General features: G+C 37.0%; 1 protein-coding gene across 8 annotated transcripts in view; it reads left to right on the top strand.

The window, feature by feature from the left end:
* SATB2 (SATB homeobox 2) overlaps window positions 1–23,698 on the top strand; it is a 288,714-nt gene extending 265,016 nt beyond the window's left edge. For all 8 annotated transcript variants that reach the window (XM_063791444.1, XM_063791442.1, XM_063791443.1 and 5 more), the window contains one exon: window positions 20,517–23,698. In XM_063791444.1, the coding sequence (XP_063647514.1) occupies window positions 20,517–20,978 (462 nt within the window). In that variant the 3' untranslated portion in view covers window positions 20,979–23,698. The remainder of the gene's footprint in view (window positions 1–20,516) is intronic.
* The last annotated feature ends 3,131 nt before the right edge of the window (window positions 23,699–26,829 follow it).

Raw genomic sequence — 26,829 nt, 5'->3', positions numbered from 1 at the left:
CACAGGAGAAATACTGTCATTGATTTCTTTGCTACCATACTACGGTCCAATAAAGTGAATTCTGGCTGCATGAACCTAGAAAAGGCTGTTCCCACTAGCCATTCACCTGCATCAAAATTCCAGGGAACAGAAAAAAATTGGGGGACAATATTCTCTTTTCTTAACCCTTTCTGATCAAATGTGGTATTTCATTTTGAAAATGAGATTAATTCCCCTAAGGCTTTTGAAACTTTAATAATACACAATAAATAAAATCATATCTAATAACTCAACAGTTTCATTTGGCACCATCCTCTAGATGTACTGCAACTGCGGAAACATAAATACTTGCAGGCTTCAAAAGCCCCATTTCTATTTGCTAAATAAACTTGGCTGGCTTAACATTCCTCTGTGTACCGTCATTAATACAATCTACTTTGACAGCATTTAATTAAAGTGCTTTTTCTCTATTAAATTCATTAAAAGTTCTCCCCCACTCCCCAATGTATAACTGAGTTCCAGATGCTGAGTGGCAAGGACCTATAAGCCTCGCTTTAAATAACTTCTCATTTCTCTTTGTAAAGTGTTTATTACATTCAATTTAGAAACTGTTAAATATGGCTTAGAAAGGAAGTCAGATTCCAAGACATGTTCTCTATCCCTTTAGCCATCTCTTTAAAAACAAATGTTAGTTTAACTCATCTGAATAAGCATTTATTATCTGCATATTTTTCTTATACTCTGTCAACACTACTAGACATTTAAACTGGGAGGTAATAAAGATATGATTTCCACATCAGGGTTGGGGAATTTGCATTAGTTCTAAGCAGGTACATGGCTTGAATACGTTTGCCTGCCCAGATTCGGGGAGAGTAAGCCTAGCAGTCTAGTATTAATAGGTTATTGACAGTTTAATGTCTTGGCACCTACTTAGCCCATGAAGTATAATAACCAGGAAGCTGTCTGATATGAAAGCCATCAATAGCATTTGCAATCAAAACCTTTCAGTTAATTGCTGGTTGACCTTAGAGATTTCCTTTAGGCAATAGCATTCTTAGTTTAGACCAAAAGGACCATATTGATTTGTAGAGTTTATTCAGAGATGATTATTTAATACCCATTGCTCCACTATGTGTGGTAAATTTTGCCTTTTCTCTTTCTGCCCTATGAAGTGTTTTTTTTTTAGCATTGCTTTTCACAAATATTCTTTTTACCAGCTCTACTTTCAAAATATCTCATTAAATCTGTTCTCTTCTCAGAAATAGAAAGTTTGGAATCTTGAGGGTACCCTTAATCAAGTGGTTTTTGTTTGTTTGTTTTTGTTTTTATTTTTATTTATTTATTTTTTTGAGACAGAGTCTTGCTGTGTCCCCCAGGCTGGAGTGCAGTGGCGTGATCTTGGCTCATTGCAACCTCCGCCTCCCAGTTTAAGCGATTCTCCTGCCTCAGCCTCCCTAGTAGCTGGGATTTAGGTGTGTGCCACCATGCCTGGCTAATTTTTGTATTTTTAGTGGTGACTAGGTTTCACCACGCTGGCCAGGCTGGTCTCAAACTCCTGACGTCAGGTGATCCACCCGCCTCGGCCTCCCAAAGTGCTGGGATTACAGATGTGAGCTACTGCACCTGGCCTACTCAAGTGTTTTAATATGATAATAGAGGTTTGATAGAACTCGTTGCTCAGCATGGAATTATAATTCCAATAGAGACCCTGACAAAGCTAAAAACTGTACTCTCAGTAAGGGTAATTATATAATGTCTTAAAAGCACCATACCCTAAAAAAATGTTGTTTAATGCCAAAATGCTTTTTGATTTCTGCAAGTATAAATGAAATGGCTTATATTTGGCCTCTAGATTTTCTTAACTTCCATTATTTATTTAGTTTCAGATGCATATTTTTAGAAGCAAATTTTGATAAAGTCTAAGTAAGCTACGAAGACAGGCAAAAAGCAGTAAAGACAGTTTGTGGCTCTAACTTGAAACCATTCTCTTTGCTTACTTTGGAATATGTGGTGTTGGAACTATAGAGGTTAAATCAAAGTGGGGGCAAAAAAATATATACATTGAATTAATTTTGTTACTTTTTTTCTTTGTTGTTTCTTTACAAAGTCTCTCTTTGTTCATTCTGTTCCAGAGAAAATCATTCTGGCATTTAATATTTGTTTTGGACAAGACATTCAGTGTTTTCTATAGTATTTTGTATATAGGCAATATTCTTTCATATTTTGCTCAGTTGAGATCCATTGACAATTCAGAATTTTATTGTGATACATATGATCCATTTTTTAACAAATACTTCTGGCTTTTATAAATTCTGCGTTGTTTTTAAAGGTTTCCTTTGTCTTATATGGATTCTCTCATTTTTATTTGTTGTTTTGCTGTTTTGCCTCCAGCAACTTTTCTTGTCATGGAAGCTGTCTGCTGCAGGCCCTTTAAGTTCTAGTGATAGTAGAAATATTTCTGCAGATTGGGGAGGGAGAGAGAGAAGCAAACTGATGAATATGTCAGTTTTTATCCCTGAGAATAGGAATATCCTAAATATTTCTTGAGTGTTAATAATTTTCAATCAGATTTTTTTTGGGAATTAAAGAACTGTGTGAGTCAGTATGGTATTTATTAACCTATGGTATTTATTAACCTGTATACAAAGTGTATGTGTGCATGTATCAAATTATTATAAACTATGATAACTCAGCTCTTTTCGGTAATAAGTGTTTTTTTAGTGAGTGCCTACATAGACTTAATACTTTATTTCCCCTTAGGACTATTAGATGTGTTCTAAATTTAAGGATGACTTTCAGTCTGTGTAATATGGCTATTGCCTGTGTAGACGTATATATTCATTCAAAGCACAGTGCCTTTACATTGTGCTAAGTTTAGAGTATGTGGAGGTGAATATAACACAGAATCTACCCTTAAGGAGCCCAGAGATCAGTGGAGAGGCAGATATGAGAGCAGATAGCTATAATACAGCGTATAAGTAAGAGAAAAGCACAAAAGGGGCACGCCTGCCCCAAACCTGGTGAGTTGGAGAACTCAGAAGGCTTCCAAGGAGTAGTGCTGCTCATGGCCCTTACAGATTCATCATCAGAGGTTTCCAAGAAAGGGTGACACAGCATGAGTCTGGGGGCTCCAGTGTAGAGTTGTTGGAGCACAGCCTGCAAGGCAGGGGCTGGGGAGCAAGGACCAGCAGGGGCTCAGGCTGCAGTGAGGTTACAGGGCCTTCTTGTACACAGAAGAGGCCTAGACCACCTGAAGGCCACTGAGGGCCTTTAGCAAGATGTTCGGTTGGCTGTGACAGGGAGGCCTGTTGGGAGGAAGTCAGAGTAATTCAGGCAAGAGATTATAAGAGTCTGAATTACAGCAATGGGAGTACATCTGGAGAAGGGAAAATTAATCCAAGAACTGTTTAAAAGGAATAATCAGCAACACGTGGGATCAACTAGATGTGGAGTTTCAGTTGAGGGGAAGGAGTCAGTGAGAACTCTCAGATCTTGGCTGGAGCAACCTGGGGGGTTGGTCTTGGAGCACCAATCAAGAGCGTTAACGATTAATTCCCTGCTAATGTCATTTGTAAGTATGTTTGTTTTGTACTGAGTTCTCAGCTATTAAATTAAATCCACCCCGAAGCGTATTCACATTTGAAAGTATAATAACTTGACAGTTCCAGTTTTTGAAGACGACCTACACAGGGTAAGCAAATATGCTCAGAAAAGCCAAGGAAACGTTGTGTGGAGACACAATTGGACTTGTTTTGTGAATCTGAGTAGATAAGGATGCTGAATGGCCTTGTGGGAGTAGCATGGTCCTCTGCTGCTCGGAGACTGGAATCTTGCTCGTGAGAAAAGGAGTCCCTAGTCCAGTTACTTTGCCCCAGGGAATTAGGAACTGAGATTTCTCTTCCCAGTGACCATCCTTGGACCCCTGGGAAAAGGAGACTCATTTTCTTGAGAAAGCCGTGATCTAAACAAGAGTGCCTGTCCTTGTTGGCTTTTCACTTCTCACCCGATATACCTGCCACAAAGTTGAGAAGCAAAAGTCTGTCCATACCTGGTTTCAGGTAGTAAGATCATTAATGTGGAGGATACAAAACCAATATTCCCGTAATGAATTAAAAGTGGTTTAGAATGGAAAAGCCTACCCTAGAATTAAGAGCCCAAACTTTTGGGAAGTTTCTACCTCACATATTTAATTTTTCCATATTATTTTTCTCTTGCAAGAAAATAATACCAAGAAAGCCAGTCTCTGATGAAATTAAATGAAGTTGAAAACTAAAGGCTATGTTTGATAAGCTCTCACTTGATACCTTTTAAGAGCTAAGCCACCAGGAATCTTTGCTGCCTCTCCCTAGAGATCAACGGCCTCTGCCTCATGGTTTGAGGCGAAAACCCTTCTTTGATCATTTGACTTTGTTTACCCAGTTTGGACTTTTGGGTATAATAAACTATAATATGTCAGTGGTGTGGTAATGCTAGATATTTTTTTTCTTTTACCAGAGTGGTTGATGATAATGCACTCCTTAAGATTTGCTTTCTATAAAAGGAATATTTGTACTTTTATGTGTTTGATTCACACAGTGCAGTTTTCTCAAGTCCTGTTATTAAGTGGTTACATTCAGAAAGCAAAAAATATGCTGAGGTAGTATTTTCTTGGTGAACATCTAATATTTTCACTAACCATAACTGTCAGATTGTTCTGACTTCTGAGTACCCCAACTGTAAAAATTATACAGAAAATGTGGCCTAATGTGGGATTCTAAATAGCCTCATGTGAGGCTTCAAACACATGGATTACCTTCTTTCATCTCTTTCCCCTGAAGTAAAGCATCTCTTCCAAACATGCTTTCTCCTTAAATAATTGAAGCCCTCTCTTTTAAGAAGCTGTAAAAACACTTCAGTTGTGATGTCACTAGTGCCATTGCAGTTATGGGGATTTTAAATCCTAAACTGGTTCTTGGCTGAGGTTTGTCAGGAAGGGTCTCTCTTTATGTGCTAGCAAATTTTGATGAAACTGGGTATCTGCTTTGTAAAAATGGTACACAGAGATAGAAATGTCAAAATCTCTTTATAACCCACTCTAAGTGGACATTTGGGAGAGAAACTTCCCCATAAAGTATTCTAATTTTTCCTAACACTTGTGTTGTTTTCACTTTTAATTCCAAACTTGAAATATTGAATAATAGCCTCTGTCATTTATAGTGTTATTCTTAGAGTCTAGTAGATTTTAGTTGAAGGTGTTTATTCACACTAAAAGAAATTTGTGCTAAAAACTTAAATTGAAACAGAATATAATTTTGTATTTTTCTCCATTAGCTAGCTAAACAGCAGTAAGCATATATTTGTTACATGTTAGACTCGGGGGTATGTGATTTTGGAGTCAGAGCTCAATTTTGTATATTTGTTTCTTCCTCTGAAGAATAAATGCAATAGTACCTGCCAATATTGTGAGATTATTTCATTCTTTTTAAGAAGTAAGAAAAACAAAAGATGATAAAGAGCTTTGAAAATAATTACAGGATTTAAATAATTACAGAAATTTGATATACGACCATGGAGTCATATTAAATAATCTATGTGTAAATCAGTAATAGTAATGCTTTATTTCAGTGAAGCTTACATAATTTATTGAGATCCTATGACTGAAAGTATACATAGATAATCTCCCCCCCCCCACCACACCCCTCCATATTATCCTTGTTTCTAAATCATCCTATTCTAAATAGGTATTTTCAATTTATATTTTTCATCACTAGATTTATAAATACTGTGAAGGGATTTGGAAATGGTTTGAATTCTGACTCTTTGGTGCTTTACCTTAGGAATCATTATTTAAGTCTTCATTGACAATTCTTGGCTGACTGAGTGATGTCTCTTCTTATTAAATGTATCTATTCTTTTCCTTCATATATCTTAAAACATTTTCATTTAAAAGGAATCAAAACTCTGCTCTGGTTAAATTTACTGGATGAAATGTATTTATCTGAAGTGGTCTCTATTCTATTATTTTAAGCTTACCTTGAATCTGTTTTAAAACAAGTTTCAAAGCTCACAAATCATGTGTCACTGGCATTGATGAAGTTATTTTCATTTGGGTCACATTTTTACTTCACTTGAGAATTATTTAGCCAGCTGGATTAACTATTTAAGCATTCTGATGGATCATGCTTAATCTGAACCCTTTGCACATCTTTCTTTCTTAGCCTTTTGCCATTGCTGAAGTATTAGAAATTTCCAGGTTGGTTCTTTTAATATCATTGGGATTGTGTGGTACCAAGTCATCCTAACCTTTCATCTTCCTCATTTAGTTACCTGGTTATGTTTAACTTAAGAGTATCTTCTTTCAGGTATGCTGGTGCAAAAGCCACTTTTCTTTGCAATTACACCCATGAAGCAAGTCACACATTTATTTAAAAATCAGAATCCTAGAGGTAACTGTTACCCTGCTCATTTCCATCTTACTCTTTATTCGTTTTAACCAGATGTAAGGTCTTTAAAGACACTTTAATCTGTGCCTTGAATTGGGTCTTCAAGAAATAGGCCTTTCCTGTGAATTTTTAGGCTAGGTTTTGTGTTCTGAGAATACTTTGTGAAGAGTGGTGGAGGAGTGTCGGAACAGGGAGAAATTAGTGCTTATGGATGTCAGGCAAGTGAGGGTGTGGTGGATGGGCTGGGGATGGTATCTCCCAGGCATAAGGACACATGGTCATAGCCCGGACTGTCCTAAAGGGTCCGGTCTTCCCAAGTCTTCTCATGGATTGTGTTTGTTGTTTTCGTGGAATGGTTTTGGTCATGTTAGCCCTAGATGATCAAATAAACCTGTTTCTCAGATGGTGCTGATTAAGGGAAAGGTATAATTGCCACTAGGTACATCATGTGTCCATGCTTTTCCTCAGGTTCTAACTGGAGAGTGGATTGTTTTCTATACTCTCTTCATAGCTATTTGATATAGTTCCTCATCTCCTTATATTGAAGAAGCATTTCACTCAGCCACCTACCTCTTCAGTATTTGCAGATTCTGGCCACTCCCAGCAATCAGATTAATGACTGTGATACTTTTTTTTTTCCCCCAAACTATACCAAAGCTGTTAGTATAGTTGTTCTCAATTTATAACCAAAGAGGAAATGATATAAGCCAAAGGCTGTTTTAAGAACCATGCTTCCTCCAAAACCCAAGTTTAACAGCCTATTGTGTCACAATATTTTTATGCTTTTATCTTTGACCAAAGTGTTTATTTTGAGAAACAATTATTAAACTGCATTAAAAACATACACAGTGTTCCAGTAGTATCTTGGTTACAATATTTAAAAAAAAAAAAAAAAACAGACTAAGGCTGGAGGAAATTGAACACATATTTCCATGTCAGACTTCCTACCATTTTGCTTGTTTGTATTGATTTCTCTTGACATGGTCTTCTTTTATTGACTGCCACTTTTTTTTTTCTTGTTCTCTTTCTCTCTCTCTCTCTCTTTTTTTTTAAATCCCTCTCCTATAGCTGTATGTGCTAAGAGCAATTGTAAAAGAGAACCAACTTATATTAAATCCGCCTGGAGTCAAAATGTAATCTAACACCTGTAGTCTGCAATTTGTCATCACTTCATGGATACTTTTTTTTTTTTAATAACAGATTTCCTGAGTTTTGACCTTAGGATACTGTGTAATCCAAATAAAGCAACAAAGCTAAACCATGGTTTTTTAATAAGTCCTATAATGTTAGGATGTGAAATTGCAATCATAAGAGCCAACTTAAGTAACATCATTTGAAGTTAGAAATAGTGCTGAGTTGTGTGTCTAGGAGAATATGTTTTGCCTGTGAAAATGTCTTTGTGTGATAAAGTCAAGAGACAAATCATAATGCATGTGTAATTTCTCCTACACTCTTTCCCTAAGGCTTTCCTAAGTGATTTTCTCCTACACTCTTTCTCTAAGGCTTTCCTAAGTGATTTGACTCAAGTAAGGATGTTTTTACTATTGAGTGTGATTCATGTCATCCAAAGTTTTCAAACTTTTTGGTCTCAGAATCTCTTTTCACTGTTACTATTGAGGACCCCAGTAATGTGTTACATTTACCAATATTACCATATTAGAAATTCTGAGGAATTTTTTAAATGCTTACTAATTTAAAAATAATTATAGATAATACACAGTCATCCCCTTGTATCCACGGGGGATTGATTCCAGAACTTCTTGCAGATAACAAAATTCATGGATGCTCAAGCCCCTTATGTAAAATGGTGTAGTATTTGCATGTAATGTACATACATCCTTCCATATACTTTGAATTATCTCTAGTTTACTTATGATACCTCATACAGTGTAAATGCTATGTAAATAGTTATTATACTGTATTGTTTGGGGAATAATGACAAAAAATAGTTGATACATGTTAGGTACAGATACAACCATTCTTTTTTTTTTCTATATATTTTTGATTGTGGTTTGTTGAATCCATAGGTATGGAACCCATGGATATGGTGGGCCAACTATAAATGCATATATGTAAATGATATATTTATTTCACAATAAATATATTTTCAAAACAGAAAAATAATAGAATGCCAATGTTTTATATACTTTTGCAAATATTTTAAAGTCTGACTTAATGAAAGACAATTGGATTTTCATAATTGCTTCAGCATTTAATCTAATACAATATGTGGTTTTGGTTGACGCTGGTGAGGCAAATCCAGCCTCAGGTAGATGTGTAATTACAATAGGAAAAAATATTTTAATCTGCATTTCAGATAATTGTGATATTCTTCTTTGATACTAGAGCAACATTCTACAAGTGGTAGTTTCTTAATGGTTAGTTGCAAAGTGGAATTGAATCTAAAACTATATTGATGAACTTTTCATACTTTTTCTTTTACCTATTCATAACTTTATAACATCATGCATGCATTTGGAAAATACTGGTTTACTGTATTTTGTAAGGTTATGCAGCCCTTACAAATGTTGGCACATTTTATTATATGACATATTTAAAAGCAAAACCAAACATATTTGTTAAATCACCACTGATATCAAAAAAGTTAAGTACTGGGAAACTATTAAGCATATGGTGGCCACTACAAGTTTTTCAAAACTCTAATTTTTGCTTGAAAGGTTAAAAGGTATAATTGGCAACAAATGCTGTCAGATATTTTTCCTGGAGTGATAGGCTCACTTTAGTTTTAAAACAATGTCAAATATGCAGATCTGAATAACCATGGTTTGTCTTTAGTTGTTCTTTCAAGTCAAATTGATACTCCATGACAAAGATGGGTGGCTCAGCTTTCAAGTCCAACAATGACACAAGTGCTCTTTCTCAAGACAACCATCTTCCCTCAGTATGCTACAGAAGTACTTCATATGCGCTTCCTATTTCTTCACACAGTACATTAAAAAGACGTATACTCAAGGATTGAGACTTAAGTAATACAATTTTACTGCTTCATCAAAGATGCTCTTAAATGAAAGTGGCATCATTTTTGCCATGAGCGTGTGGCAGTGAAAAATACAACTGCCTGGACCATTTGGTGCTGCTGCTTTGATTGTTGCAGGCCAGCATTTCCCACCAGTGCTTTCGTACCATCGGCAAATTTTGAAGTGTGGTCTATGCAATAGGCCCACGACATTGAAACTATTTTCATAGCAAATCCAAGGCATTATTTACCTTTTTGACTTTGCTGAAATTTGCAGATGGTACAAAAGCACTGGTGGGAAATGCTGGCTTGCAACAATCAAGGCAGCAGCACCAAATGGTCCAGGCAGTTGTATTTTTCACAGCCACAAGCTCACGGCGAATTTCAGCAAGGTCAAAAAGTTTATGTTTGGCTGGGCGTGGTAGCTCACGCCTGTAGTCCCAGCACTTTGGGAGGCAGAGGTGGGTGGATCACGAGGTCAGGAGATAGAGACCATCCTGGCTAATACGATGAAACCCCGTCCCTACAAAAAATACAAAAAAAAAAAAAAAATAGCTAGGCATGGTGGTGGGCACCTGTAGTCCCAGCTACTCAAGAGGCTGAGGCAGGAGAATGGCATGAACCCAGGAGGCGGAGCTTGCAGTGAGCCGAGATCGCACCATTGCACTCCAGCCTGGGCGACAGAGTGAGATTCCATCTCAAAAAAAAAAAAAAAAAAAGTTTATGTTTATGTTGTAAATAATGTCTTGGATTTGCTATGAAAATAGTTTTGATGGCATGGGCCTCTTGCATGGACCACACTTTGAGAATCATTGATAAAGAATGTCTTCCTAAGAGGATGTCAGGCTGTATGTATAGAAGGTGTCACCTTAAACAGACTGTAACTTGAGGCTCAATTTCATGTAACATATGCTTCAGAGGCAACTTTTCTGTGCCAGGTGCCATTTTAAGTACAAAGATGTATGTAGTATTTGAGTGAAAGAAATAAGAAAAGTTATCAGTAGATGTTCCTATTTGTAGATCTGTGGGGTGAAAAAGGTTTCTGAATTTGTTGCTTTTATAATAAGCATGTTGATAGAAAAAAATGAGTGACTCATTATACTCCTGATTCTTAAATACTCCTCACGTTTTGTAATAACTACTACTAATTGAAACCCTACTTATGACTTCAGAACTTTGCTGCTACATACTTAGCATATATTATCTCACTTTCCGTCCTAACACTACCAGCACTACAAGGAAGATTTTACAGATTAACAAGCACTGTGGCTCAGAGAGAGTAAGTAACGTGCTCAGAATTACAAGGCTAGTAACTAAGCACTTGTGGTTTTGCAGTAGAAACTGGATTTGAAACCAGAACTTTGTGACCTCAAAACTTCTCCTTACCACGTGTATACAATGCCATCTTATAGGTTATACAGTGCCCTAGGAATTTTTTTTTACACAGAAAAGAATTATATCCCTACTCTCAGATACACACTAGATATAAATTCCTGTAATTAGTGATAGCTTCTTTATTTTTTAAACATTATTTTGCTAAAAAGGAATAATAGCAAGAAAAGTAATAACTAGTTTTGCTGAACAAGAATAGTAACTGATCTGAAAGTAAAGAAGAGAGAATATGGGCCAGGCGCAGTGGTTTACGCCTGTAATCCCAGCACTTTGGGAGGCCAAGGTGGGTGGATCACGAGGTCAGGAGATCGAGACCATCCTGGCTAACGTGGTGAAACACTGTCTCTACTAAAAATACAAAAAATTAGCCGGGCGTGGCGGTGGGCACCTGTAGTCCCAGCTACTCGGGAGGCTGAGGCAGGAGAATGGCATGAACCCAGGAGGCGGAGCTTGCAGTGAGCTGAGATCACGCCACTGCACTCCAGCCTGGGCGACAGAGCAAGACTCTGTCTCAAAAAAAAAAAAAAAAGAGAGAATATGGAATGCAGCGCCACAGAACAAAGATACTGAGCACTAATTGTGTCCCAGGCATATGGTATGCCAATATGTAGCTCACAGTCCAACAGTGACAGAGACATAAAATAATTACATTGATATTTACATTAGTTATTAATCATTAAAGTTCTCCTTACTGAATGTTTGGGCCAAAATTAATTGTCCTTAATGCTGATTTTGAAAAAAGGGGAATATTAGAGGGTAGAGCTAGGTTTTTGAAACTTTCAATTACATGATATTTTATATATAGTCTATTTAAAAAATAATAGCATGTATTCAATCATCTATTCAACAAATTCTAATTGAGTTATGCATAAGGACTTTCAACCAATTGTTGTTACTTTTAAGTAAAAAAAATTGTGTGTGTGTGTGTATATATCTCATATTATCTTGTTTGTGTTCTCATCTCCTATTAATGTACCTTAGCCTACAGGACCTGAAGCTTTGGGTGAGGCTTGTCATAGAGGGACAGACGTGACCACCTGGGAAACTGTTTTAACCTATTACTACACTGGATCAACCACCTTATACAGTCACCTCCTTAATGATTTCTCATATATATGTATATATACCCACACACACACACACACACACATACATACACACACTTTTTTTTTTTTGAGACAGGGTCTTGCTCTGTCACCCAGGCTGGAGTGCAGTGGTGTGATCTCAGCTCACTGCAACCTCCCCCTCCTGGGTTCAAGCAATTCTCCTGTCTCAGCCTCCCAAGTATGGGGGGAACCTGCCCTTGATAGTCAAGTAGGTTCTTTCCTATTTTCCCTAAGTGTCGGCTGGTCTGAGAAATAAAGGGACAGAGTACAAAGAGAGAAATTTTAAAGCTGGGTGTCTGGGGGAGACATCACATGTCAGCAGGTTCCCTGATGCCCCACAAGCCGCAAAACCAGCAAGTTTTTATTAGTGATTTTCAAAAGGCAAGGGAGTGTATGAATAGGGTGTGGGTCACAGAGAGCACATGCTTTACAAGGTAATAAGATATCACAAGGTAAATGGAGGCAGGGCAAGATCACAGGACCACAGGACAGGGGCGAAATTAAAATTGCTAATGAAGTTTCGGGCACGCATTTTCATTGATAACATCTTATCAGGAGACAGGGTTTGAGAGCAGACAACCGGTCTGACCAAAATTTATTAGGCGGGAATTTCCTCATCCTAATAAGCCTGGGAGCGCTACAGGAGACTGGGGCTTATTTCATCCCTACAGCTGTGACCGTAAAAGACAGCCACCCCCAAAGCGGCCATTTCAGAGGCCTACCCTCAGGGACACATTCTCTTTCTCAGATATGTTCCTTGCTGAGAAAAAGAATGCAGCGATATTTCTCCCATTTGCTTTTGAAAGACGAGAAATATGGCTCTGTTCTGCCTGGCTCACCAGCAGTCAGAGTTTAAGGTTATCTCTCTTGTTCCCTGAACATTGCTGTTATCCTGTTCTTTTTTTAAGGTGCCCAAATTTCATATTGTTCAAACACACATGCTCTACAAACAATTTGTGCAGTTAACACAATCATCACAGGGTCCTGAGGCGACATACATCCTCCTCAGTTTACGAAGATGATGGGATTAAGAGATTAAAGTAAAGACAGGCATAGGAAATCACAAGGGTATTGATTGGGGAAGTGATAAGTGTCCATGCAATCTTCACAATTTATGTTCAGAGATTGCAGTAAAGATCGGCATAAGAAATTATAAAAGTATCAATTTGGGGAACTAATAAATGTCCATGAAATCTTCACAATCCACGTTCTTCTGCCATGGCTTCAGCCAGTCCCTCCATTTGGGGTCCCTGACTTCCCGCAACACCCAAGTAGCTGGGATTACTGGCGTGTGCCACCACGCCTGGCTAATTTTTGTATTTTTAGTAGAGACAGGGTTTTACCATGTTGTCCAGGCTGGTCTTGAACTCCTGAACTCAAGTGATCCACCCGCCTTGGCCTCCCAAAGTGTTGGGATTATAGGCATCATCTACCGTGCCTGACCTTAAGTATATTTTTCTTGGAACTTTTAGTAGAAGAATGCTTTCCTTTTTTGGATCACAGTTTATGTTCTGTTCTAAAAAATGAGGTAAAATTAGACAACAAGTCAAAATAATTCTAATATTAACCCAAAATAAACGTGGATAAAAGTCATTGTGTTTGTGTTCTCATCTCCTATTAATATACCTTACCCTACAGGACCTGAAGCTTTGGGTGAGGCTTGTCATAGAGAGACAGACGTGACCACCTGGGAAACTGTTTTAACCTATTACTACACTGGATCAACCACCTTATACAGTCACCTCTTTAATAATTTCTCATTTTCTCTATAAAAGAAGACCACAAAGTGTTGGCATTTTATAAGTAATCCAGCTCACCCCATAATGATACAGTGAATTACATACTTTCCTAAACTTAATCATTCAAGATCTCACTTCCTTCCCTACAGGCAAAAAGCATTATATTTTACACATGGCTCCCAGCTGGTTTTCATTGAGGCCTTCAGAATCCATTTGAACACTGAGAGCTTTAAGAAGAGCTGCTTTATCTTTCTTAGTCAACTTTGGTCATGGTACCATTAGGTCTTTTTGTTTTCAAATTTTTCAGTTTTTGAAAGCAGAGAAACAACATGTGTCCATATTATAATTGTGCTTTATGACTGGGCAAGGAACTTTGGGTTTCATTTGCAGTTAATGTCTCTTTTGAGTATATTTACAACTTCTCATTCTTCATTGCCATCTTCATGTCCATTTATAGACATATGTGTCACATTTCAGCCCAGAGAGATTACAGCAAATAAATAAGAAACTTACTAGACTTTTAACTTTCTATTTTATTCCTACCCATAACTTATTCATCAGACCTTAATTGTTGGAAATAGGACTTCTTATTAAAAAGCTGTATAAATTAATAGGTCCAATTATTGTAGATACTCCATAAATGTTTGATATATGGATACACTTTTTAAAAAATTCTTTTAACCCAGGGCTGTTTTTAATATCATTTCTTTTAGATATGATGAACACCTCTGATGAAGAAGACAACAATCAGTTAAATGTAAATTAACCATTCTTTTGAGGGTAGAAGTGCCAGTGCATACTTCTGGCTGTGTTTATGACAATGTTGCTATTTGTAATACTCCGATGAAAATCCAGTGCTATATTACAAACTGAATTTTTCTTACTAAGTAATTATATAAATATTTTCCCATCTCTCTGGTAATAGTAGCAGTTTTCAGGTCTTAGTATATTTTTGGCTATCTCAGATTTTATGATTGAAGTTCATTGTGAGGGCTTTCCATTACCCTGATGGTGGAATGCCAAGCACTCCATGCTCTGGCCGTGTGGCTCTCTCAGGTGTCATTTTGCTGGAGCATGGTACTATCCAACAGTACTTTCTGTGCTAAGGGAAATGCTCTGTATTGTGCTATCCATCATGGCATCGCAGAAGTGACACAATGGGGCACTTAAAATGTGGCTGATGTGACTGAGTGAACGTTTGTTTGTTTGTTTAATTAGTTTAAATGTAAATACCCACATGTGGCTAGTGGCTACTGTATTGGGCGGCACAGCTCTAACATGCTGACTTTCTTGCGGTTTTGCAATTGTACCAAGTATATTCTTGCCTCGCAGCCTTTTTGCTTGCCTTTCTGTTATCTGGAATGTTCTTCCACATGGCTGGGCTTCACATCTTCACACCTGGGCTCCAATGCTGCCTCTGTAGGGAGCCTTCTCTGAGTCACCTTATCTCAAATAACTTCCCCTCCCCACAATCTTCCTCCTTATGCATTGCTCTATGTATTTATTACTACCTGATATTTTATTTACGATCTATCTCCTCTACTCTAAAGACTTTGTTCAATTTTTCTCTATATTTTACTCATAGAAGTCAGGAGACCATAATGTTTAAGGGCATGGGCTTTAACATATGGTTGAATAAGATATGCTTGACAAGCCCAGTTCTGCTGCTTGCAAACTCTGCACCTTAAACAAATTATCTACACTTTTGGAACTCCAGTTTTCCCATCATAAAGTGGGGGTAAAAATGCCTGCCTCTAAGAGTACTGTGAAAATTAATAACATAAAATATATTTATAGCATTTAGGTCAATGTGTGTCTCATGAGTAAGCTTTATATGAATGGTAGTACCTATTACTACTATTATTATTGTTATTAAAGCTACTTAGATATTTCATTACTGTGAACCTTGCCTGTCATACTGAAAAATCAACAGCAGAAGCTATGAAAAAGAAAGGCTTTTAAATAAACCATTTAGGACTCTCTTTACAGAAATGAATTTGTTGTCTAGATTAACTTTAATTTTGATGGAGAAAAATCCAAACCAAAAAAAGAAATAGGATGAGTTGATAGGCTTCAGTGTGCAAAGATCAAGAGTAAAAAGGAGTGGATAGTTACCCTTACAGAATTAAATATTCCATTATTTGGGAAAATCACATGAAGAGAGGTGTTTGCCTTAGGGATAAATAAAGGTCAACTACTAAGCCCATTTTTTTAAACTTTTATATCGAAATATGTTATAGTTTGCATACAGTAAAATGCACAGATTTTAATTGTACAGTTTGATAATCTTTTAGACATATACACATCCTTTTAACAAACAAACAGGTCAATATAGAGAATATTTGCAACATCCCAGAAGGCTATCTTCCACCCCCTTCCACTCAGTAAACCTCAGTGGAAACCCATTATGCTGGGATCTGTCAATGCAGGCTTTTCCTATTTTTTTCTACTCTTTTATATTAATTTGTTTTTCCTATTCTTTCACATAAGTGGAATCATACAGTTTTTGGTCTTTCATATCTGACTTCTTTCACTCAACAGTAAGTCTGTTTTTATCTATGTTTGTGTATATAGCAATAGTTCATTTTTCCTACTGCTCGGTTATATAAGTATACCACAATTTATTTATCGATCTTATTATTGGTATACACTTGGGTTGTTTCTGGTGATGACTAAAACTGCTATGAGCATGCGTTTTAGAGGACATAGGCATTCATTTCTGGTTTTATACAGTGTTTGTATGCATGGCGTTAGTAGGTACTATCAATGGGGATTTTTTTTGCCCCTCCACTGGGCCCATTTTGAAAAAGGGAAAAAGGTAATGCTGGAAAGTCCTTGGTCCTGCCAGCTTTTTCATAAATTGTTGGAAAGATGCTCAATTAATATAAAGAAGATCTCAGAAAATTATCATCTGACTGCATAAAGGACTAGTTTGGAAAGAGAATTTTATTCATTTTGCAGGGCATTCTCTTAGTTGGAGTAATTGTGAATTTTGTGACTTAAAATATTAATTAACAAAAAAATTATGCCCAAACTGTCAAATGAGCCTGGGAATGAAACCGCTTATAGGTCTCTCCATCAGCAATCAATGGCATGACTCTCAGGGCACTTGCTTGGGACAGAGACCAAATTTGATTCGTTCTAGTTCACTAACAGGGAATTTAGAAGATGTTCTGAGAGATTCAGACAAAACAAAAACAAAACAAAATAAAAAAAAACACCAAATCGAAATATCAGTTAAGTGAAAGTTCAGAAACTTTTCCTGTGAAGAAATGGCTAAAAGAGTTGACATTATTTAGTCAAGATGTGAGAAAGTGAAGAAAAGATGACTTGATTCTGTCCTTTAGATGGGAGGATTTTAGAAGAGGATTTGGATTGGTTTTTGTGCCTGGAGAAGACCATCTTATAGGCATTAGGTACTGCTCTCCTTTCACTCAGAGTACGTATACCACTAGAATAAAGTACTACATGGTATTAGGAAGGATTCTTAGCAATTGGCTAGAGAGGAAATTATGTTGTTCTTTTGCTAGGAATTGTCTAGAGACAATAACTCTCTGCCTGGAGTAATTAGAACATTTTAGGGGAATACAGATAGTTAGGACAGATAACTTTGGGAATCTTTTAATCTCAGATATTATGTATATTATGGTTGAAAGGGACTTATAGCCAAAGAAAAGTGTCAGTATAATAGAAAAAGCTCAGCTCCTTTGCTAACTTGTAAGACAGTTTCACTTTAGAGATGCCCATTTGGGCATTCAGTGTTTTGACTGCTCTTTCCTTACCTGTTAGAAGATGCTTGAAGATATAACTTAACCATCTTCATGTAGATGTCATCATGCTGCCCAACCCACTATGGTACATTGTCTGACCAGAAACTATATATTTCACTTTGTAGATAATTTCTCTAACTATTACTTCTCTTGAGAAACATCTTCCTAGTCTGTCATGGGCAGTTGCCTTGTCATTGTGCCCTGGAAACCTTCTTTATCAGACTGACAACTCCCCATGTTTGTAATTTCCAATTCGGAGGATTCTCCTCCGAATTGGAATTAAGAGGAGATGCTACATGTTTCCAGTTCAATCTTGATCCAAATAGCACCTTTGTGAGGAACTTGTCAGGATTCAGTTAATTAATCCATGTGAAGTTCTTAGAACTGCCTGGCACAGAATAAACATTCAGTGAGGGGTAGCTATTTTTACTGTTCTTTCTCTGTTTCATGTTTGGCTTCTCTGTACATATGTATTACTAGTGCTCAGTTCTAGGAAACAAAGGGGAGTGAAGCAGGCCAGTTGGTTGGACCGAAGGAGAAGAACAACTGCAATCATGCAGAAAGATTATAGTAACTTCAAAGTATAGTTTTGGAAAATCTCTTTAAATCTAACCAATGCACAGTGGAAAATCCCTGAAGAACCAATCTAATTATTCAATTAAATGGAACCGTTATGCTGACTTTTACTACAGAAGGCAAGCATAATTTAGAAAATGGGGCATTTTAATTCTCTTTTGTTTTCCAATTAGCGCAATTGCTCTAATGGGGAGTACTCATGCTTGAGTCTATGTTCTTCCAGTATGTACTTTGCACATAATTTCAGTCTCTCTCTCCCCCAAAATTGGAATCCTCACCTGTTGACATAGAGGTTTACTTATTGCAGTGCTCATACTGCCCAGATCATGGCCTCAGAGCAAATGTCCTTCTGCCATGAAAGTGGACCTGACCAGCACCAGTCCCCCCACCCGCCATCCCTGGAGCTCTGCTTTTCCTGCCGGGTATAATTAGGATGCTAAAGTAACAGAGCTCTCACTTTTTTTGCTGATGCCAGCTTACCACAACAGACCACATGAGTTTACTCTTAGTTGAAAGTGGTAAGGAAAATGCTAAGAACATTCATTTTAATTGGTCAACATTATGCAGACTTTAGTGCCACTGTTTTATAGTCCTGTGCTTAGGATTTCTTTCTGCCACTAGCCATCAGCTTATTATAGCAGATAGTCTTATTTGCTTCTGATTATCCTTTTTATTATTATTTGATTATTCATTATTACTTGAAAAATTTAAACCTCTTTTGTTTATTGCTACCTTATTTAGGTAACAGTTTCATCCGCCCTAATATTTGTTAAGTTCTACATAAAAGACTGACAGTTTCACATTGGTGGGAAAGTATTTTTTCATCATATGGCCCTCAAGACCAGGATGAATGACAGATTTTTTTTTTCTTAAATGCTTGCTTTGATGCTGATGTTTCATAGCTAAAAGACATGGATCATATGGGTAGTGTGTGGTGGTGGCAGGAAAGGTGGCAGGGATGGTGGTACGAATGGTCCTTTAATGTAACTAGACGTGTTTTCTTTGCATTGGTTGGATTTATTCCTCCTGAACTTTGGAAAATGTTTAATTTGTTATTCTAATATGAAAAAGATCCATAAAATATGAGAGAATAGTAAAAGGAGAATTGTGTTTTTTAAAAAGTGAACTCACTCTTCTTAAAAGTTTTGGGAGGATTTAGGAAGTTAGGCACTGACCTAAGTATAGGAAATGTGGTCTTTGCCTTTGGAGCCAACATGACACATTTTAGTGGGGAAGAGCACAGTAACCTTGTAATTCTGTCATCCAGCTGAAGCTGTAAGGTGTGGGCGATGGCTGCAGTTCCTCATCAGGACTTCATGTTCCATCTCCCCCTCCACAAAGTCCTTCTCACATAGGCCTGTGGGGAGAGCCTGGACTGAGTTCCTTTGAGTAAGCTTACCTAAGATTTTGCTTTTTAATTAAATGAGTGGGGAATAGGTAGAAATAAAAGAAAAATTATTTAAATTACAACTAGAAAACTTTAACATTAGGAGAAAAAAAACCCAGAAATTACAAAGTATATGCAAAACAGAGGATTAATTAGTTTATAGTGATTTTGAGAAGGTCCATCTATGTAAGTATAAAATGGTCATTTAAATTCATAATTTAAGAAACAGTTATGTCTTTAAATTAGTTTGAATATTTTCTCATTCTAAAAAATACATTTAAAATCAAAAGACTCAAAACTAGAACTAAAAGAATATAAAGTCATTTCTGATTTTACAAAGGATTGATTTTCTGGCTTAAGTACCAATTATTCCTCTATAACACTGTAAGAGTCATTATGAGGCTGATAATAATTACTGTCATTTATTGGATGTTTGCTCTAAGCCAGAGATGAGGCAAACTATGACTCATGGGCCAAATCTAGTCTTATTGGAACATAGCCATGTTCATTTGTTTTTGCAATAGAATAGAATTGAGTAGTTGTGGCAAAGATCGACCCTCCAGAGCCTCGAATATTTACTATCTTGCCCTTTCCTGACAAAGTTTGCCAATCCCTGATTTAAGACAAGCACTGTTCTTTGTAACAATTATGTCATTTAATCCTTACAACATCTCTAGGAGGTTAGTTTCTTATCCTACTTTTATGGATGATGAAATAGAGGCTGAAAGATATTAAGTGACTTGCTCAGGGTTACTCAGCTAAGTGGAAGAATATGAACTTGAAGCCATGATGATAGAGCCCATACTTTCCCCTTTGTGCCCAATTTCTTTGTCGTTAGCCTTCAGAGAGGTGGCATATCTTGGTGGTTACAGGTATAGAAGACTCTGAAGCCAGGTTGCTTAAAGTGAGATGACCTAAGGCAATAAATGACTTGACTTTGTATCTCAGAATATAAATGTTGGCAAATACTACTATTATGAACCTCCTGTTTTGTAGGTGAGATACTAAATCTCCAGAAATGCTTTTAAGCTTTCCAAAGACCTCACTTTACAAATGACTATAGCTTACCTCCAGTGCTAGATAGATAACACATATTTCAGAGGGCTGATGGTTTTGGAAAGGTAAAATCATGAGTCCAGTGTTCATTTTTTTCTCTCTTAATTATCAGGTACTTCATAGACAGCAGTCTCAGCCAGCCAAGGAGAGTTCCCCTCCCAGAGAAGAAGCGCCTCCCCCACCTCCTCCGACTGAAGACAGTTGTGCCAAAAAGCCCCGGTCTCGCACAAAGATCTCCTTAGAAGCCCTGGGGATCCTCCAAAGCTTTATTCATGATGTAGGCCTGTACCCCGACCAGGAAGCCATCCACACTCTTTCGGCTCAGCTGGATCTCCCCAAACACACCATCATCAAGTTCTTCCAGAACCAGCGGTACCATGTGAAGCACCACGGGAAGCTGAAAGAGCACCTGGGCTCCGCGGTGGACGTGGCCGAATATAAGGACGAGGAGCTGCTGACCGAGTCAGAGGAGAACGACAGCGAGGAAGGCTCCGAGGAGATGTACAAAGTGGAGGCTGAGGAGGAAAATGCTGACAAAAGCAAGGCAGCACCTGCCGAAATTGACCAGAGATAATGTGAACTTCTACTAGGCAAAGCAATACATCGGTCCAAGGATTTTCTGCTTTCATTTCTTTAAAAGTTTTTTGTTAGTTTGTTTTTGTTTTTGGGGTTTTTTTTTTTTTTGCTTTATTTTTGTCTTTTTATGTCTGTTTTGTTTTTCTTACCCTTTTGGACATTTCTTTGTTGCACAGGATACACCTATAGACTGAATAAGTTCAGTATTTCCGAATCAGACATCGCCTTGGCAAAGACACTAAAGCGTTACACTTTATCCCGTCTCTATGACTGGATCATAGTCATTATAATCACAGGAGACTCTGCCTTCATTATCCTTGCACTTAACGGAAGTTACATCAGGCAAGTTCCAGGATGAAAAGAACTATGAAATAAATGAAGGAAGCTACAAGTGTGTGTGTATATGTATATGTATATATCTCTATATTTACATATATATATTAAAATTGCATGGGACAGAGACTTTGCAATCTGAAAGAATAGACTGTGAAATGAGTTCTTAAAGAAAAGACTTGTTTATGTATTAAAAAAACCACTTCACAGTGAGTCGCTTTGGCTTTTTGATAAACTGCGGCCTGCTCTCAGGGTGGGGTGACTATTTTTGAATTCCTATTTATTTTTTGTGTTTGTCCCTGATTTTTTTTTTTTTTAATTCTATGGCTTCCTATCTGGCAGCTTAATGGGTAATTTTTGAGGTATGTATTTAACAAAATAAACGACACTGCCGAAAAAAAAAAAAGTGAAGTGAAAAAAATCAGGGCACATTAAAATGATACAAGTCAAATAAATCTTAAAGACACAATGCACACTTAAAATGACTCAATAAAATGACTTGCTACGTTCCGTTATTCAATTTGTCATTACTGTAGTGAACAGATGCATTTCTGTGGAATTCCAAATAAGTAAAACTGAAATTCAGTGCAGAGAAAACTTTGTCCATTAGTGCAAGTCTTGATCAAATGACATTTTGACATTGGACATATGGAATTCATAGTATGAGCCACATTTTGTTGTGAAATTTATTTACCTGCTTGTGGCTTCAAATCTGAAAATTAATAAGCCTGCTCGTTTAAAAGTTGTTTGTTGTTGCTGTTTTTTTTTTGTCTTTTTGTTTTTTACTAGAAAATAGTTCAGTGTAATATTAAGTTAGAAAAGAAGTTGCTGCCCGGTTAAAGGGGCTCCCTCTCAAATAAATCTCCATCCTTCCCTCTCCCAAAAGACATTTCTGATTTCTGTTTCACTTTGGGCTTCCTCTTCTTCGTACACATTCCATCTACCTAATCAAACATTTTCAGTCCCTGATCTCTCCTGTCCCTTTTCCTGGGATGACAGCCCTAACAAGAACTGTTTTTGAATCGTTGTGCAGCTCCAGGCAATAGAGTATGTGAAGCGATTTCAGTAGAATCACTTACTCATCCTAAAAGAAAACATTATCCCAGTTACCTACATCGCAATTACCTTATGTAAAGCAGAACTAATGCTGACTGGATGTTTAATGGGATGAGCATTAAAGCTGCAATCTACTATAGTACTCCAGATCTCTTTCAGCTTCCTATGAGAAACACCAGAAGCATTACTTTCCACTTCTACTTACAGTAATTGCAAGAGGAGACCTCACATTCAGGACTGGCCTAGTGAACGTAATCCATGCTTTAAACTGGCCATTAAACAGTCCCACATGGTTGGATTTTTTTTTTTTTTTTTTTTTGAGTTGTGCTTTCACGAAACCTTGTCAAAGACCTCATGCAATATCACTTTGAAAGTTATTTTCTGTTTACTACACAAACATTGTAATATAACTGTTAATACTATTTATATATTTGAAAGGTATAAAAGGTAGGAGTTAAAAAAAAAAAAACCTCTGTGTAGATATTAACTCAGAACTTACAATATACAGGGAGAAGACATGTTGCAATACAAGCTAATTCTAGCTGCTCAGTAACCTCTGGAGTTTTTAAAGGGACATTTTCCTGTACTTTTTCAAATAATGATGTTTAAAAATTATCTTGACATAAGCGTCATATACCTTTGCAAAAGGATGGTTGTTTGCAGTTAGCCCTGGCCCATCCTTCCTATTTCTGTAGTATGCTGCAGCTTTAATCAGAAAGTCCATGGTTGCTGCTTCCTGATCTCCGAGTTACTCTTTCCAAATTGTCTTCTTACACTGTTGCTGAAGGTCACTCTGTACACGTAATGGAAACTGATTTTGCCAAGCTCTTACAAGGTGGTTCATCTATCGATGGCATCCGCATTTGGTATCTTTTACACTTCAACCAAAAATTTATTAGGTATTTTTCAATGCTAAGTCTTGCCTTTTATTTTTTAATTTCACTGCCAAGTTTGCAGTGGTTCTAAGTGAATCTGTGGGCATTTTAGCCTGTGGTCTTGCCAGATCTTTGCGAATTACAATGCATATATGTCTATTTATTCAATATCTGTCATATAATATCTATTTGGAAGAAGAAACTTTCTCTTGTAGTGCCTCTTGACAAAGCACAATTTCCCGCCTTTTTTTTTTTTTTGTGAAATGAAAAAAAACAAATTGTGTTTTATTGCGGTATCAACAATGTGAATAAGGATTAACATATTGTAAATGTTCTTTTTTCCATGTAAATCAACTATCTTTGTTATCACTAAGTGATAATTAATTTTTAACTTATGTGCATTGTTAGGCTGTTAGAATTTTTTGGTTGTTAAAATAAACGCATTCAATAAATATGACTGTTTGTCAATTATTTTACTGGGCATTATCTGCTTTCCCACTTAATTTTTCATGCAGAGAGAGACCTAGTGAGTCTTAGGAAAATTTGTACCCTTATTTTAGAAACAAGACAGTGGTACCTGCAATTACAGATATATGAGTCCTGTACAGTGCATGGATTTAATAGCACATGTGAATGTATGTGTGTCTCTGTGTGTATATAAACACATGCATGCTCACTTCCTGGAGCTGGCAACTGGGAGAGACGTTTATCCAATCTTTTGTCATATACAAACAAAACTCAAATGTATAAAGATATATTTATAGGCTGCTGTTTTATTTTTCTAGTGAATATTTTCTGTTTATAATTAAAAAACCACAAATGACTGCGTGTCAGGAAACTTTTGGAGCACATATGTCCATGGTTAATGGACATAATAAAAGTCTTTTATATTTAGAGCTGGGGTACCATAATGTGTGCATGGAGGAATGCTGAAAGGATTGATGTATCTGAGAAATGTGTGAAAATGATTTTTTAGAAAGTGCTTACAATGGAAAAAACTGCTCAAAAGACTAATGTTAATAAGGAAAGAGCAAGTGCTTCGCTTCAGAACTGGCAAAAAAAAAGTAAATTAAAAAGTGATTTTGTTTTCTTTTGATATTGTAAATGTTTTTCCTGTTTATTTTTTTTTTCCATTTTTCTGCATTTGATTGACATACAGATGTAACTTCTCTTTCTTCCTCGGTTTCCCTTACCTTTTTTAACAGCCCATGAACCATGTAGATATGTTTTAATGATAATTTGTGAAAACCGAGTGTTTGCAGAAAGGCAGACAGCTTCAGGGTGCTGAAGGTTTTTAAAAACAGCTAGAGGCTCAACACAGGGTGAAACGTTATTTATGCAAATGTAAATGAACTCTGCATTTAGACTAAAGACAAAGAAGAAAAGCATTTGTGAAATAATGACTTTTAGCACAAGCAGCTTCCACATTCATGAGATTGTGTTTTAGGGGTCAAACTTCATCAGTGGGAGGCTCTACACACAGATGAATTGGTGTGCCTAGAAGGTGTCTCTGTGCTAGTGACTTCTATTTTTGAGAAAGCAAAGTAGGAATTTCTCAAGTAAAGTCATAGCATCTCAGAGCGATCACTTCATGGGTTGAGTTTTGTCGTGTGTGTGTGTGTCTAGAGGACATATGTTTCTTTACACTGTTATTTCCCTTTGTGAAGAGTCTCAAATAAAGACTTTAAATTCCCCCACATTCTTTCTAAAGGACAATCATGCTGTAATCAGACAGTAAACATTTATTAAACATGTACTCTATGCCGGACAATTTGCTAGAAATTGCGGTGACAAAGAATGTACGACTTTGTGCTTTCTCCTCAGGAAGCTTATAACTTGTTAGAAAGGCAAAATATAAATCCAGGAAAAATGAAATAATCACACAAAAGTTGTCTTCAGACAGAAATGTATTTGTTTAATGGGTGGTGCAAACACATGCTATGAATTAAACAGTTATTGCTTGTAAGCTAGAATGGTCTTAGAAGGTGGAACATTTATGATTAGGTTTAGCTGCATACAATAGAAAAAAAAAGCACAAAGTAATTATGACCCAACAAGTGTTTCTTACATGAAAGAAATTGCTGAGATAAGCTGGCTTCATGAAGTCAGAGACTCACACTTTTTCCAGCTCACAGCTCCATTTTTTCCTGTGTTCATTCCTGTGTTCCCTCTTCATAGTCCAGGATGATCGCTAGAGCTCTTGCTCTCACACCTAACTTCCAGGCACCAGGAGGAACAAATGAGTAAAGAATGACACACAGTCTTCCCTTGGTACTGTAGGGGATCGGTTCCAGGACCCCCCCACACACACATCCCCAATCCATGGATACCAAAATTCACTAATGCTCAAGTGCCTTATATAACAGTGCATAGTATTTGCATATAACCTTTGCATATCCTCTCATATTTTAAATCATCTTTAGATTATTTATAATATCTAATACTATTAGAATACATAGTAATACAATTAGTATAATGTAAGTGCTATGTTAATAGTTGTATTGTTTAGGGAAGAATGACAAAAAAAGTCTGTACATGTTCAGTATAGACACAACCATTCATTTTTAAAAACAAATATTTTTGATTTGCAGTTAGTTGAATCCACAGATACAAAGGAGCGACTATATTCTCTTTCTTCAAGCCCTATACTTGAATGCAAGGGAGACTAGTAAATGCTTCTAGCTGTTCCGTGAATTCCAGAGAAAGGGGGAGAGTGGATATTTGGTAGGCAGCTAACAGCCTCTGCCATAGAAGGTATTAAGAAGAATGTTGAAAATAATAGATAAGAGAAGGATAAGTGAAGAGGCACATTAGCCCTGCTGCTACTTCCTGCACCTTACATCTGTTCCTTCTCCTGAGTTCAAGTTCATTCCTGGCTAACTTTAAGGATCAGTCCAAGCAGCACTTCTTCCAGGAGGCCCTTCCCCATCTGCTTTGCCAGTGTGATACAAATTCTTCCATGCTCATGCTGCTTCCAGGGTATTCCACTGCACAGAGTTTGTAGCATGTTGTGGTTACTGTGCTAAATGTTTATTTCCCATGAACCCTTGAGACCTACAGCTGAATCCCAGACATGGAGCTCCTCAGTAGCTAGAAGAGTGCACTCAAAAATGTTGATTGAATGATTGTGTATTAAATATGTGAAAAAACACTGCATTCAAAGACATAGAGTCAGAAAAGAAGACACACTGTGGGAGAGCGAGCAGAGGAGCAGGAGAAAGGAACCTGACACTGGCAGAACTCTCCCAGGCTAGTTGTTGCTTTACGCTCTCACAGCGACTCCTCACAAATACTATTATCCTCAGTTAACAGGGGAAAGGAGGCTGTGCCTAATGCAAGGTCTCAAAGTGGGTTTATGGCTATTTTTCATCTATGTCTAGTCAATTATTCAAGACACACGCTTTAGGGTTTATGTAATCTTTTTTGATTTCTAGGTCTTTCCAAATTGTAAAAGTTGGGAAATTGATAAAAAATGATGGAACAGGATAACAAATATTGGCAGAAGTTAAGGATGTTCATTCAAATTTTTTCCAAACTCTCATGTTCTTAATCGACTTGTAAAATGAAGCAGAAAAAGCCAAACCT

Source organism: Pan troglodytes, chromosome 13, assembly GCF_028858775.2.
Source record: "Pan troglodytes isolate AG18354 chromosome 13, NHGRI_mPanTro3-v2.0_pri, whole genome shotgun sequence".
NCBI classification, from domain to species: domain Eukaryota; kingdom Metazoa; phylum Chordata; class Mammalia; order Primates; family Hominidae; genus Pan; species Pan troglodytes.
The sequence above is the reverse complement of the archived record's forward strand: the minus strand, read 5'-3'. Positions and strand labels throughout refer to the sequence as shown.